Genomic DNA, 14,687 nt, shown 5'->3' with positions numbered 1-14,687 from the left:
TTGTTCAAAGCGAAAGAAGTTCTGATCACAGACAACTTCTAAAAGAAGAGAAAAGAGAAGAGGGCCAAGGGCGGCAAGACCAGAGAAGGAGCTAAGACCGCTTAGGCCTTTTACTAATGCCCCCACACTAAAAGAGAAAAATCTATGTAGCTTTGGATCTTAGCAGCAGTTTTCGAAAAGACTAGTAGCGCTTATTCCTTGCTAATTCAAGAAATTGAATTACCCAAGTTAACTGAGGAAGTTCTAGTAAAACGCTTGAACGCGGACTGACTTTTTCTTGCATCTCACTCTTCGTGCAAAGAGTTATTCTTTCTGGCAGGTATCTAATACCGGTCAAGAGGTGCCATTGGACGAACTTTCATCAATTCTCTTTCCGATTTGGTTTCCAAGAGGTCTCAACCATAAAAAAAGATCCTGTCCTTCAAAGATCAATCTGATAATTGCTTAAGTAAGGTAGTTGCTTTTTTTTTTTTTTCGCTTGATAGAAATATCATAAGAGAAGAAAGAAGTTCATGTAGGTCGGATCCTAGCGTAGATAAATGCTATCCGACTTGAATGATCGAATCGATTCTTTCACTTTGTCGAACTCGAAACGGAGGCTTACTAGGGGAAGACCTCCTCCGTAGGTCGGATCCTAGCGTAGATAAATACTATCCGACTTGAATGATCGAATCGATTCTTTCACTTTGTCAAACTCGAAATGGAGGCTTACTAGGGGAAGACCTCCTCCCCTCCTTTTCATATTTCATTTTACGAGAATTAATTTAATTAATTTTTAAAATTAAATTAGTTAGATTAATTCAATATTTTAAAATTAAAAATATTCAAAAATTATACTTATATTGTTTGATTTTTTGAAAAAGAAATTATGACAATTAAAAATGAAAAAGAAGTAGAGAGTAGCACATAGTGATATATACCAATTTTTCGGGACTCTCTAATAAATTTTTTTATTTAGTGGGATGACCCATTTTTAAAACAGATTTATTATTTATCCGATAGATATATAAATAGATCGATTATTAATATGACAGATCTATTATCTGTCCGACAGATTTATAGATAGATCTATTATCTGTCCGACAAATGAGAAAATAAAAGTAGTCCATTTTACTAATTGAAAATTTGAAGATTGAAGATTGTAGGCCATTTTGATAATTGAAAACTTGAAGACTTAATAGCCAATTTTTTTGGTTCAAAATAAATAAATTTTTAAAGCGTGATATTCTTAGAAAAATATTACTCCCTCCGTTTTAAAAGAATGAACTACTTTACTTTTTAGTCTATTTTAAAAGAACTCCTTTTCCTTTTTATCAATACTTTAATTTCAACTTCACACGAAATGCTTAGGACTATAAGATTAAAGAGTATGTTGGTATATTTAACACAACTTTAATTTAAGGTTATAAGATTTGAAAGTATTCTCTATTTTCTTAAACTTTGTTATTAAAAATATTCTCTATTTTCTTAAAGTTTTGTGTCAAGTCAAAGTAGTTTATTTGTTTTTGAAACGGAGGAAGTAGTCAATAACACTAATTAAAATTAGTCGATATAAATCAGTTGCCACTGGCGCCCGTGTGGAAATTACTTTTCGCGGGAAAATATATTTCCGGTGATCTTCTTCAAAGTTCCGGCGAAGAAGATTTTGAGTTTAGAGGACCATCTGAATGGATTCTTACAGATTTCTGGTTAGGAAAAGCGATTTTGGTAATGTCTTATTCCTTGTTGGATTATAATTCCGCTATAAATTATATCAGAATTAGTAAATTGAACTGAATTGCTTGAGAATGGAATAATAGTATCGAGATTAGTTATCTCCAAATAAATCAATTAATTAGAAATTTATTGAATAAAAATAGTAGCGAATGAGGTTTATTAATAATGCTGAACTTTGTTGCGCTAACATTATTTTTTTATTGACTGTTTGGTTTGTTGTATTGTCATTGCTCGTGATATCTATCATATATTGCCGTTTATGTGTTTCGATTATCACACTTGTTTGCTTGCTAGTTGCTATATTTTTTCTCCTTTTTCCTCTGCTTTGTATCTGAATTTTCTACACTTAAGTCGAGGCTCTTTCGGAAACAACCCCTGTACCTCGCCGAGGTAGTGATAAAGCTCGTGTCAACTCTACCAGAAAAAAAAAGTTTGTGTCAATTGAACGTTGTCCTATTGTTCAAGAACCCACCGACAATGAGTTCGATCTCTGTGATACTATATATTTACCGAATTTGAATACAGAGAAGAAATTTATATAGAGAAAGACTGAGATGAATAAAAAATTAAAGTAAGTCGCTGGTAGACGCTGGACCACAACGACTTACAACATTCATGGTGGAAGGATTACAACATGGGGCCAAGACAGCACAAGTTGTGTCAAAAGTAATTGGTCCTGTTCAATTGTCACCAATGCTACCTAATAGAAAAAACCTACCCCTCTTAACTATACACCCAAACCTAATAAAAATCAATAGGAAGAGAGGGGGGTGGGGGGTGGGGAATATGGTTGTGGGGAGGGAAAGAATTTTCTTCACATATTCATGATATGGTATGGCCAAGTAACACATGATATGTGGAAAGATAAGCTTATGGTTTTGTTTTGGCTGAATCATCCATCGACACGTCTAAAGTTGACACCATTTTTCACTTTGACACTTGTTTAAACATGGGTCTGACTAGCCCATCTTTGACGTTTTTCATACACTTGGCTAGTTGCATGTTTAAGACAGCACCAAACAAGGGGTTCCATAGTACCAAAGCTAATACATATATTATTTTCTCTAATACCTCGTACCAAATGATGTCTAAATTTTGTCCTTCACAACAACCATGATCTCCACCCCCACCCCACCCACCACATCCCATGCATCCCACCCCCTTCCCATTGATATTATTAGGTTCGGGTGCAGAGGTGGATCCAGGATCTGGACTCTTCGGGTGCCAAGTAAAATTGTCAACTGGTATGTTTACGACGCTTGTTGCCCTGTTTTAATCAACAATGCATAACAAAAAAAAATTGAAAAATGATGTATTACTGACCAATATAGAACCCACGACCTTTGGCCCACAAAAGTGGCACTTTACCACTTGCACTAGATATTTCTTTGGTATTGTGAGTGACAGATTTAATATTTTACTATATCAGTCTCTATATATAGAATAATGCAAAAAAAAATTAAAAAATGATATGCTGCTAACCAAGCTCGAACCCACGACCTATTACCCACAAAGATGGCACTTTGCCACTTAGACTAGATAGCACTTTGGTATTGTGAGTGACAGATTTAATATTAACTATATCAGTCTTGATATATATAGAACATTGCTTAACAGAGAAAAACCCAAAAAATAATATGCTACTGCCCAAGATCGAACCCACGACCTATTACACACACAAGTAGCACTTTACCACTTGCACTAGATAGTGCTTTAGTATTGTGGGTGGCAGATTTAATATTTTAATATATCAGTCTATATATATAGAGTTTCCGTTGAAGTTTGCGGGTGACATGACACCCCCCCGGCCATAATAGATCCGCCCCTGTTTGGGTGTATAGTTAAGAGAGGTAGCTTTCTCCGGTAGGTTGATTGGTGACAATTGAACTTTATCAATTACTTTTGGTACAACTTTTTCCATGACCCGATAGTCAATAGTGAGAATAGAGCACATAGTTGCAGAACTGGATGTACTATATTTACTTAACAATCCTACTGAGTTAAAACTTAAGTAGACATTGTAATTCCTTTTTTCTCCTTTTTACATGACACTGCTAGTTTCTACTAACACATTGTTAAGGCCACCATTAATTTAATTTACTAGAACAGTTTGTTTACAAGAATGTAGAGTATCATTCAAGCTTCGGCAATAATTCAAGGGGTAGTTTGGTATGCTGAACAAGCATAGATAGCCCTGAAATAAAAATAAAAATTTCAATATGATAATTCGATATCTACTATACTATGCCTAAGTAACACTGTTATGAGATGTGAAAAACCGAGGTTATCATTTTATTTTTCAGTCCCACTTGGGCCCCCTTTCTACACCCCCCTTCAATCTAGAAAGTAATGAAAAGTCAAGAAACCATACTCAATTTTGAGGTCTTTGTCTTCTTGTTGGATGAAAAGTCATACTGTCAGCTGTAGATTGTAGTTAATAGTAACAAACATAGTTGTACCAATTACAAGCCAAAGAGAGAGGGAGAGAACTCACTGATCACTCTTGTTTGCAATTTACTCTTAGCATTCAACAGGTAAAATAAAGTTGTTAATATTTGATTTGAAGATAGAAACATTTATCTTCTCAAAATTCTTAAAATCATTTTTGAGGTTCCTTGTTTTGCTTTGTAGATTTTAGAAATGGAGATTGGCTTATCAGCTAGTAGTGCAGTTGGTGGTGCATTTCTTAATGTTTTCTTTGATAGGCTTGCTCCTCGGGTTGAGCTGCTCAAGATGTTTCAGAAGCATAAGCATGATGATGGGCTTTTAGAGAAGTTGGAGGACTTTTTGCTTGGTCTTCAGATTGTGCTAAGTGATGCAGAGAATAAGCAGGCATCAAATCCATTCGTGAGGAAGTGGTTGGATAAGCTTCAGATTGCTGTGGACGGCACTGAAAACCTATTGGAAGAAGTCAATTATGTGGATTTGAGGCTTAAGGTGGAAGGTCAGCATCAAAATCTTGCAGAAACAAGTAACCGGCAAGTAAGTGACCTCAACCTGAGCTTGAGTGATGATTTTTTTCTTAACATAGAAGAGAAGTTGAAAGACACCATTAAAAAATTGGAGGTGTTGGAAAAGCAAATCGGTCGCCTTGGCTTACAAAAGCATTTCGATTTGGGTAGAAAAATAGAAACTAGAACACCTTCAACTTCTGTGGTTGAATCTGATGTCTTTGGTAGGCAGAATGATATAGAGAAATTGATTGACCGTTTAACATCTACGGAGGCAAGTGAAAAAAATCTGACTGTTCTCTCTATCATTGGAATGGGGGGCATGGTAAGACAACACTAGCTCAAGTGGTTTACAATGATAAGAAGGTGACAGATCATTTTTATTTGAAAGGTTGGTTTTGTGTTTCTGAAGCATATGATGCTTTCAGAATAACAAAAGGCTTACTTCAAGAAATTGATTCATTTGACTTAAAGGATGACAATAATCTTAATCGGCTACAAGTCAAATTGAAGGAAAAACTAAATGGAAAAAGGTTTCTCATTGTTCTGGATGATGTGTGGAATGACAACTAGCGCGAGTGGAATGACTTGAGGAATATTTTTGTTCAAGGAGATATTGGAAGTAAGATCATTGTGACGACACGTAAAGAGAGTGTTGCCTTGATGATGCGAACTGAACAAATTAGCATGGACACATTGTCTATTGATGACTCTTGGTCTTTATTTAAAAGACATGCATTTGAAAACATGGACCCTATGGAGCATCCGGAACTTGAAGAGGTCGGAAAACAAATTGTATCTAAGTGCAAAGGACTTCCCTTAGCTCTGAAGACACTCGCTGGCATGTTACGCTCCGAATCAGAGGTTGAAGGGTGGAGACGTATTTTGAGAAGTGAAATATGGGACCCGTCAAACAATGACATATTACCAGCGTTGATGTTGAGCTACAATGAACTTCCCCCACATCTAAAGCCATGTTTTTCCTATTGTGCAATATTTCCTAAAGATTATCCATTTAGGAAAGAACAAGTTATTCATCTGTGGATTGCTAATGGTCTTGTAGTACCATGGGGAAATGAAAGAATTCAAGAATTAGGCAACCAATTCTTTCTCGAGTTGAGATCAAGATCATTATTCGAAAGGGTTCCAAATCCTTCTCAAGGAAAGACAGAGGAATTCTTAATGCATGACCTTGTCAATGATTTAGCCCAAGTTGCATCTTCAAAACTTTGTGTTAGGTTGGAAGAGTGCCAAGGATCTCATATGTTGGAACAAAGTCGGCACATGTCGTATTCAATGGGGAGAGATGGTGACTTTGAGAAATTGAAACTGCTCTCTAAGTCAGAGCAGCTGAGGACATTGCTTCCAATAAAAATCCAGCGCCTTTTACTCCGCCCTAAGCTAAGCAAGAGGGTGCTGCATAACATACTGCCAAAACTAACATCCTTAAGGGCATTATCATTGTCTCATTACTGGATTAAGGAGTTACCAAATGACTTGTTTATCAAATTAAAGCTCCTGAGATTTTTGGACCTTTCTCAGACGAGTATAAAAAAGTTGCCCGATTCTATCTGTGCATTGTATAACTTGGAGAAACTTCTCCTGTCATCTTGTACATATCTTGAGGTACTACCGGCGCAGATGGAAAGGCTAATCAACCTGCGGCACCTTGACATAAGCAACACTTCTCACTTGAAGATGCCGCTACATCTGAGCAAGTTGAAAAGCCTCCAAGTGCTAGTGGGAGCCAAGTTTCTTTTAGGTGGTTGTGGTGGTTCGAGAATGGAAGATTTGAGTGAAGCACATTACTTATATGGATCTCTATCAATTTTAGAGTTGCAAAATGTGGTTGATAGAAGGGAAGATCAGAAGGCAAAGATGAGGGAGAAGAATCACGTTGAGAAGTTATCGTTGGCGTGGAGTGGAAGTACTGCAGACAATTCACAAACTGAAAGAGGCATACTTGATGAGCTACACCCACACACAAAAATAAAAAAACTCCAAATCTCTGGATACAGAGGGACACAATTTCCAAATTGGCTAGCTGATCCTTCGTTTCTTAAGCTGCTAGTACAATTGTCTCTTTGCAACTGCAGGGACTGTTTTTCCTTGCCAGCACTAGGACAACTTTCTTCGTTGAAATTCCTTTCCATTAAAGAGATGCATCGAATAACAGAGGTGACAGAAGGATTCTATGGTAGTGTGTCCTCCAAAAAACCTTTTAACTCTCTTGAGAAGCTTGAATTTGCAAAGATGCCTGAGTGGAAGCAGTGGCACGTACTAGGGAATGGAGAGTTTCCTGCACTTCAGGACCTTTCCATTGAAGTTTGCCCCAAATTGATGGGGAAGTTGCCTGAAAATCTTTGTTCTCTAGCAAAATTGAGAATTTCACTATGTCCTGAACTCAATTTGGAGACACCCATCCAACTTTCAAATCTAAAAAAGTTTGAAGTTGATGGTTCTCCTAAGTCTGGAGTTCTCTTTGATGAGGATGAACTGTTTACATCCCAACTTGAGGGAATGAAGCAGATTGAGAAATTAGATATTAGTAATTGCAACTATCTTACCTCCTTGCCTATTAGCACTCTGCCGAGTACGTTGAAGACAATAAGCGTATCTTGTTGCCGGAAATTGAAATTGGAGGCATCAGATAGTAGTAAGATGAATTCTAACATGTTTCTGGAGGAATTGAGACTGCATGGATATGCTTCTATATCATCGCCTGAGTTGGTCTCAACAGCACGCATTTTGTGTATAGATAGTTGCCAAAACCTTACTAGGTTTTTGAATTCTAATGGGACTGAAAGACTCTATATTGGGTTTTGTGAGAATCTTGAAATACTACTTTCGGTGGCATGTGGGACCCAGATGACGTCATTGTTTATTAACGAATGCAAAAAACTGAAGCAGCTGCCAGAACGTATGCAGCAACTCCTTCCCTCTCTTAAGGAACTGCGAGTGTTTCATTGTCCAGAAATAGAGTCCTTTCCTGATGGAGGATTGCCCTTCAATTTACAACTCCTTTGGATCGATGATTGCAAGAAACTGGTGAACGGCCGAAAGGAGTGGCGTTTACAGAGACTCCCTTCCCTCAGAGAGTTGTACATCATCCACAATGGCAGTGACGAAGAGATTGTTGGTGGTGAGAATTGGAAGTTGCCATGCTCTATTCGAAGGCTTACCATAGACAATCTGACAACATTTAGCAGCCAAGTTCTCAAAAGCCTCACCTCTCTTGAATATCTACATACTTGTAATTTACCTCAAATTCAGTCACTGCTGGAAGAAGGGCTTCCCTCCTCTCTTTCTGAGCTATATTTATCTGACCATCATGAGCTCCATTCACTACCAACTGTAGGTCTTTGGCACCTCACTTCGCTTCTAAGTCTAGAGATCAGAAATTGCCATCAACTCCAATCTCTTTCAGAATCGGTGTTTCCCTCCTCCCTCTCTAAGTTGACCATCGAGAATTACCCTAATCTCCAATCACTTCCCAAATCAGTGCTTCCCTCCTCCCTCTCTGATCTGAACATCTACAATTGCCCTAATCTCCAATCCCTTCCAGCAAAAGGGATGCCCTCTTCCCTCTCTAAACTATCTATTCGCTACTGCCCATTGCTCGAACCACTCCTAGAATTTGACAAGGGGGAGTACTGGCCAGAAATTGCTGATATCTCCACCATAGAGATCGATTTCGAATACCTTTAATGATTAAAACCTTATGGCACTCTCACAAATGTAAGTTATTCTTTCCCCTCAGAAGCTTTTTATTTTTGTTTAGTTCCCTTTGTTCTTTTGTTAATTCTTTCTCTTCCATTTTAATCTTATTGAGCAGTCTGCAGCGTCTATTGATCAAACTGTGTCTTGAATTTGACGAGGGGGCTTACTAGCCAAAAATTGCTCATATTTCCACCGTAAATATTTATTGAGAGTACTTGTAATGATTAAAACAAGGGGTGCTCCGATATATGTAAGTTATTCTATTTTCTTAGTACCTTTTGGTTTTTGGTTTTTTCTCTTTGCTTGTTTGTTAGTAATCCTATTTCTTTGTTAAATCATTTTGACCAGTGAAGATGAGGAAGCATCTTCAGATCAAGATAAAGTATTTATATTTGCAATGAAACATTCAAAAAGAAATCTAGTTCAGGTAGGAATTGAGATAAATTGCTCCAGAAAATTGATTGCTTAATACCGACTCTCTTTTCTTGTCTATTAAGTTATGTTCTCCCTCAAATTTTGCAGACGAAAATACGATTCGCCATCATGAAAGCTGTTCCGCTTTGTTCTGCATTTTTTCGTTTCTTCTACAGAGATAAAGGTTCCAAGAAATGCGACCTCACTTTCTCAACCAGGATGCCAAGACCTTGAAAAGAGTTGTATCAAGCTTGAGTAAAGAAATTGGAAAACACTTTGAATGTCTGCTTCCATTATTTAAGCCATGTTACATCGCATTGATTTCAAGCTTTGTGCTTGGGCTCTTAAAAAATGTCCGCTGGTGCGTGTTGGATCCCCCAAAAGTAGTGCATATTAATAGAATCCGACACGGGTGGGGCATCGGAAGTGAGGGGTCAATTCAACTTAGATTTCAAGTTTGATACGACTGCTTCTGATTGTTAACACTGAGCTTTTGTCAGTATTTGGATCTTTATCACAATAGGTAAATCATTACTTTCGTCAGTATTTGGATCTTTATGACAATGGTTAAAATATTAGTGTTTTGTTTTGAATATTCAGAGATTTGAACTGATATAAAAAAATTAAGCTGATAACTTTGGAGAAAAACGATTTAGTCATGTTTCATTTTCCAAGATGCTTATGTTGTAGTAATAGTGTTTTATATTTTTATCTTATAATAGACAGCATAACAAAGAAATAGTCGTCTCTTATTAATTCTTCTAGTGATAGCTGATTTATATAAGTTGTTCAAAATATGATGCCGCGTTTACTTACTGCAATTTGTTGCAATTTACTGTCCTGATAACTTGAAAGTTAATTTTGAGGAATTCCCTTTGCTTGTCTATTAGCTTGATTTGGTTGTCGATTGATTGTTATTGCAGGAGTTGTTTAATCTTCTCTCCGTTTTAACTTCAGTCAATTTATGGAATCGCAAAGGAAAATCATGAATGGTCAGAAACATGCAATCAATTTGCGCCAGAGATGAATTTTAAGGCTAATAAAATGAACAGGCGTATCATGATGTATTGAGACTATGCTAGTCTCTAGAGGTTGAACAATGGAGACGCCTTCAATTCTTGATTAATAGCGGTCAATTGGTAGCTTGGCTCCCTTCACATTGCTTTGTTCTTCTATCGAAAGCAAAGCTCTAATAGAATTCAAAGGTGTATAATACACAAGGTTTGTTTCCTATCTATCAAAAACATAAATGTTTTCCTCCCAATAAATTTAACAAATAAAAGCATCAGCTCCGTTCAGGTTTTTGCTAATGATTATCTGATATCAACGTAGCAAATTTCATTCTTTGTCAGGATTTTGGTAACAATATGTGTGCTGTTACAACTCTTAGCTCAATTGGTGAAAGGAAAATTCTGCTGCAATTCTCTATTGAATAGAAAGTCACTCGAATGTGGTCTGACAGCAAAGCATAAGTGAACAAAGACTAGTCATTTTTTTATCATCAGTCCAAGGTTTTGAACGACATACTAATGCCTTGAATTTTTATACATAAATATGTGTGATCATCAGAATGATGCATCTCTTTGCTATTGATGACGTTTGATATTCTTTTCAGGATATAAATTATGTTCTGCTCATCATCAAACACAGCTTTAAATTTAAGCTCCATAGAGAATCTATAGAAAAGATAATCACAGATAACAATATGAAGTTTTAGGAAATAAGTACACTTCCATTGTCAGGATTTTGGGAGCTATACAACATCCAATTGTTGTCTTAGTTAGATTGCTTCTTTTTACTAACCACTATATATATTTTTGTATAAATTCTGTTTATGCTTTTTTTAATGATCAGGGGAGTGGTATTTTTTTTTCTTTTTCACAACGGGTTCATTGTGTCATGGAATGGTGGTCAACATTAGTTGTTAACAGTTTTCATCCATCCAGACAAAAAGTGCACCGATTTTAGAATCTTCAGCTGATGAAGCAAGTCCTGCAACTACTACCTCCAATCAATCTGGGGACCTGTCGTTACATGTCAAATCCAATCGGAAAGCCCCTGGTGTATTGCTTCAATACAAGTATTTCCTTGCAAACCTTCTAATTATTGTTCAAGATGCATGTGTATATATGTACATATAGGTTTCTCTCCTTTTCAGTTGTATACCTTCTAATTAGTGTTCGAGATGTGTGTGTGTGTGTGTGTGTGTGTTTATTTCGTGCTTGCAGTCCTATATGCAAATATTTGGGATTTTTCCGCTGTAATTTTCTTTTATATACAGGGAAGCGTTGGAGTAAATGGTAAAGTTGTTGTCATGTGACCAGGAGGTCACGGGTTCAAGTCGTAGATACAACCCCTTGTAGAAAATTAAGGTGAGGCTGCATAAAACAGGACCTTATGGTCCGGCCCTTCGCCGGACCGTGCATAGCGGGAGATTTAGTGCACCAGGCTGCCCTTTTACATTTTCCTCTATACAGTTAAGACTGTAGATCGGAGTAAGCAATTAGGTAGGATGACCAACTGACAAGCTTCTTCTAATATTTAGAGGGAAGTATTCATGCCACAGTTCATGAGGAAAAATGTGTGCCAGTTCTCTTATTTGATTTACAAATGCTTTTGAATTTGCATTTATTTTGATGGTTGGCATCTATGATACTTCGTATTGTCAGAATTGGCAAGCAGCGATTGCGAGAAGCCAGGATAGTTGGACTCTGTTTGGGAACACTTGCTGAAGTGAGTATTGAAATTTGAAACCTTTGGATTGATGCGGTACCTTTACACCGGCATTGCAGTTCGTAAGTTCATTGTTACTGGCAATTCTCATATATCTTCATTACCTTTTCCCACTTTACCTTAATTCTAATCTTCCAAAATGTTTTCCAGCTCTTCTCACCAAGATTGCGGCTTTGATGTCATTTTCTCTAGATAAATTACACTACTGGAGAGAGAGTGCATCTGGCATGAGTAGTTAGTTTGGCATACTTTCTGGCTAAGGATACAATTGATCATATCAATACTATTGTAAAGCCTCCAGTTTATCTATCAATGTTCTACTTCTTCAACAATCCATGATCTTCAATTTTGGATAATTATCTCGTCTTGCTTTGTGTCGTATATTGTGTTACTGGGATAACATATGCACTTGCCATCTACTTTGAACCTGGTCAAGCTCAACTGGTGTGTACTCAGTACTTTGTTCATACAATACGTATCAACTCCAACTGTTATCCTCTATTACTGTGATTCTCTACTAACAAACTGATCTGTCTTTCAGTGGTCGGTGTTGCTACCAGTTGTCTTGACCCTTGTAGCAAGCAAGAACAGTGCGTTCACTGCGATAGTAGGAGATTATATCAATTCAAAGTGGGCCTTGGAAGCATTTATAATTGCAAATGCTAAAAGGTCTGGTGAATCCTTCTCCATTGTGTCTAAATTCTTCTTGCATTACGGTTAAACTTGCTAACAAATACTTGCTGAAATTTAGAACGACAACAACAATTGCGCTACCCAGTATAATCCCACAAGCGGGATTATGGAAACATTAGAGTATACACGACCTTACCCTACTTTCGGTGCAGGTAGAGGTTGTCTCCAATAGACCCTCAGCTCAAGGAAAGCATAATCACAGCATTTAGGGAAACATAAGCAGTAACAGCAAGATAGTGAGAAAACCGAAGCATACAAGACGGCAAGGAGTAATAGAATTGTAGGAATGAGAAATGCGGAAATAAGAATACTAATACTACTGGTAATGAAAAGCAAAACGCAAAACTACCTACTACTAACCTTCTATGTAATCAGTAGCCATGATCAGCTGTTGAATATCAAATGCACCTCATATTTTGGGATTTAAGAAGTCATATGTTGATCTATTCTTTTTCTTTTCACTTTTCGTTTTCATTTTCCCAACGTTTAGGTACTCTGGGGTGTTGCTGATCACAAGATGTGGTGTACTAATGAAAAAAGGCTACGCGCTTGATCATTGGTACCCTTGCTTACTAAAACTCATCCTTCTTGGTGCTGCCAGTCGCTTCGTAGCATTTTTGTTATTGATAACTTTCCAGAAAACATAAGACTTCATTGTTGCTGTCTTGCCTCATCACTTGATATACAAGGAAGAATGCCAGTTTACAGTCTCAAAACCATGACGAAAATGTTGGGAAGCCTCAAAAAGTTGGGTCCCTTGTGAAGATTATTGTATATAACCTGGATGTGATTCTTGCCAAAAATGTAATTTACTTGAAACAGATGGTATATAGCAGCAGGAGTCAATTAAGCAGGTTATATGATTCTTTCTGCTTTAGATGGAAAATCAAATGTAACCTGTGTTAATAGTAGTTTCTCTTGGAGAATGATTCCACCTGGTTCCTGAGCCTCATTTTGTTGCCATGAACCTCAAGAGAAATAACCAAAAATGTTCGTCTCGTCTTCATGAAGTTGACAAGGTTATGACTCAGAGTACACTTCAGAAATTGGAGGTTATACCCAAAAGTTGATAAAGATCAGGATATTAACATCAAATTATGTAAATTGTTATGCAGCCAAATGTGATAATAGCATAAATTCAGTTTTGAGTAGACAGTACTTCTTTTCTGTTCACAAAATTATCTCCTGTTTTTTTTTCTTCTGTTTGATTGGTAACATTGAAGGGGAGCCTTGGGTTAACTAATAAAGTTGTTGCCATGTGTTTGAGCCGTGGAAACAACCTCTGGCAGAATTGCAAGGTAAGGCTGCATACAATAGACCGTCTATTATGTTATGAAGCCCTTGCATCCTTCTCATCAGGTTTAGAGTAAAATGAAGAGAGAAAAAGGGCTTTTTCCTCCATTCTCTCATCGCAGTCACAAAAGTAGTGTATTAAAATAGCTGAGTTAGATGAACCACGTCTTACATGTGTGTGCACAAAAACAAGAACACTCGAATAGTTTGGTTAGATGAATCATGAAGACACTTGAAGTTGGAAGGATACGCAAGTACCGAGCTACAAGTCCTACGACACACAGGAGCGGGATTCTCTAAAAATCCAAGGTCGTGGGTGGATAATAGAGTGAGACTTGAAATGCTAAGGTTAATGCTAAATGTCTACCTTTTTAAGTCAAAAAGCTAAACCATTCACCACAGATATAAAACATCAAACATGTATAACTTCAACATTCATATGGCTTAGTTCAAGTTGAGGCATCATTACCACTTCTTTCATCAACAATCTGTCATCCTAGTAAGTCTTTATATTATGTATAACAGCTCTCAGTGTTATATTGCTAAATCAACATGCTATGAGTACGAGTACGAAGCTAAAAAGGCTAATTTTTGGAGCAAAAATGTCAAAGGAGACAATAAATGTTGGAAAAAAACAAATGGGACAAAATGCCCCTGGCCCAGCAATTTAGAAGTCGCTGGTGGGCCAGGGACTTGTAAGTCGTTGTCCCCACTAGCGACTTCCTTTTATTATTCTTTCCGGTGTTTTGTTTGTTTTGAGCTTACCCTTTCTCTTTCAATCTTGTTTTATTGAATAAGTTGTAGAAGTTATTTTTTTTTTTTTTTGTATAAAAGATGAATGAGGATTCAGTAAGATTAAATTTATATTGGGGTGATCATGTTTTATATGGAGCCGGTTCTGTAAAATATAGTCGATCATCGGTAGTTGTGCAAATGTATATATTATCTCTTAAATATGAGTGATTGCAACGTCTACTAAGAAACAAAATGGGTATAAGTAATTTGAAATCCAACATCTTTTTTCAGACTTGTATTTGGAGTGATTGCTGAATTTTTTTATAATCGCATTAACTTAACGAGCCTTGATATGTATATGTCATCCTATTGTTCAGGAATTTGAATATTCGTTGTCCCTTTTGATATGTTTGTTCTAAAAATTAGACCTTT

The 14,687-nt window shown here is 36.9% G+C and overlaps 1 protein-coding gene across 1 annotated transcript; it reads left to right on the top strand.

Annotated features, from left to right (window-relative positions):
* The first annotated feature begins 4,085 nt into the window (after window positions 1–4,085).
* On the top strand, window positions 4,086–13,378 carry LOC107847353 (putative disease resistance RPP13-like protein 1). The gene is given in 11 exon segments (XM_047399875.1): window positions 4,086–4,250; window positions 4,355–4,987; window positions 4,990–8,405; window positions 8,503–8,637; window positions 8,736–8,814; window positions 8,910–9,324; window positions 9,725–10,022; window positions 10,154–10,881; window positions 11,471–11,596; window positions 11,685–11,978; window positions 12,076–13,378. Coding segments are annotated over 2 exon segments (4,017 nt in total). The 5' UTR covers window positions 4,086–4,250; window positions 4,355–4,356; the 3' UTR covers window positions 8,376–8,405; window positions 8,503–8,637; window positions 8,736–8,814; window positions 8,910–9,324; window positions 9,725–10,022; window positions 10,154–10,881; window positions 11,471–11,596; window positions 11,685–11,978; window positions 12,076–13,378.
* The last annotated feature ends 1,309 nt before the right edge of the window (window positions 13,379–14,687 follow it).

This window comes from Capsicum annuum, chromosome 11, assembly GCF_002878395.1.
Source record: "Capsicum annuum cultivar UCD-10X-F1 chromosome 11, UCD10Xv1.1, whole genome shotgun sequence".
NCBI classification, from domain to species: Eukaryota; Viridiplantae; Streptophyta; class Magnoliopsida; order Solanales; family Solanaceae; genus Capsicum; species Capsicum annuum.
The sequence above is the reverse complement of the archived record's forward strand: the minus strand, read 5'-3'. Positions and strand labels throughout refer to the sequence as shown.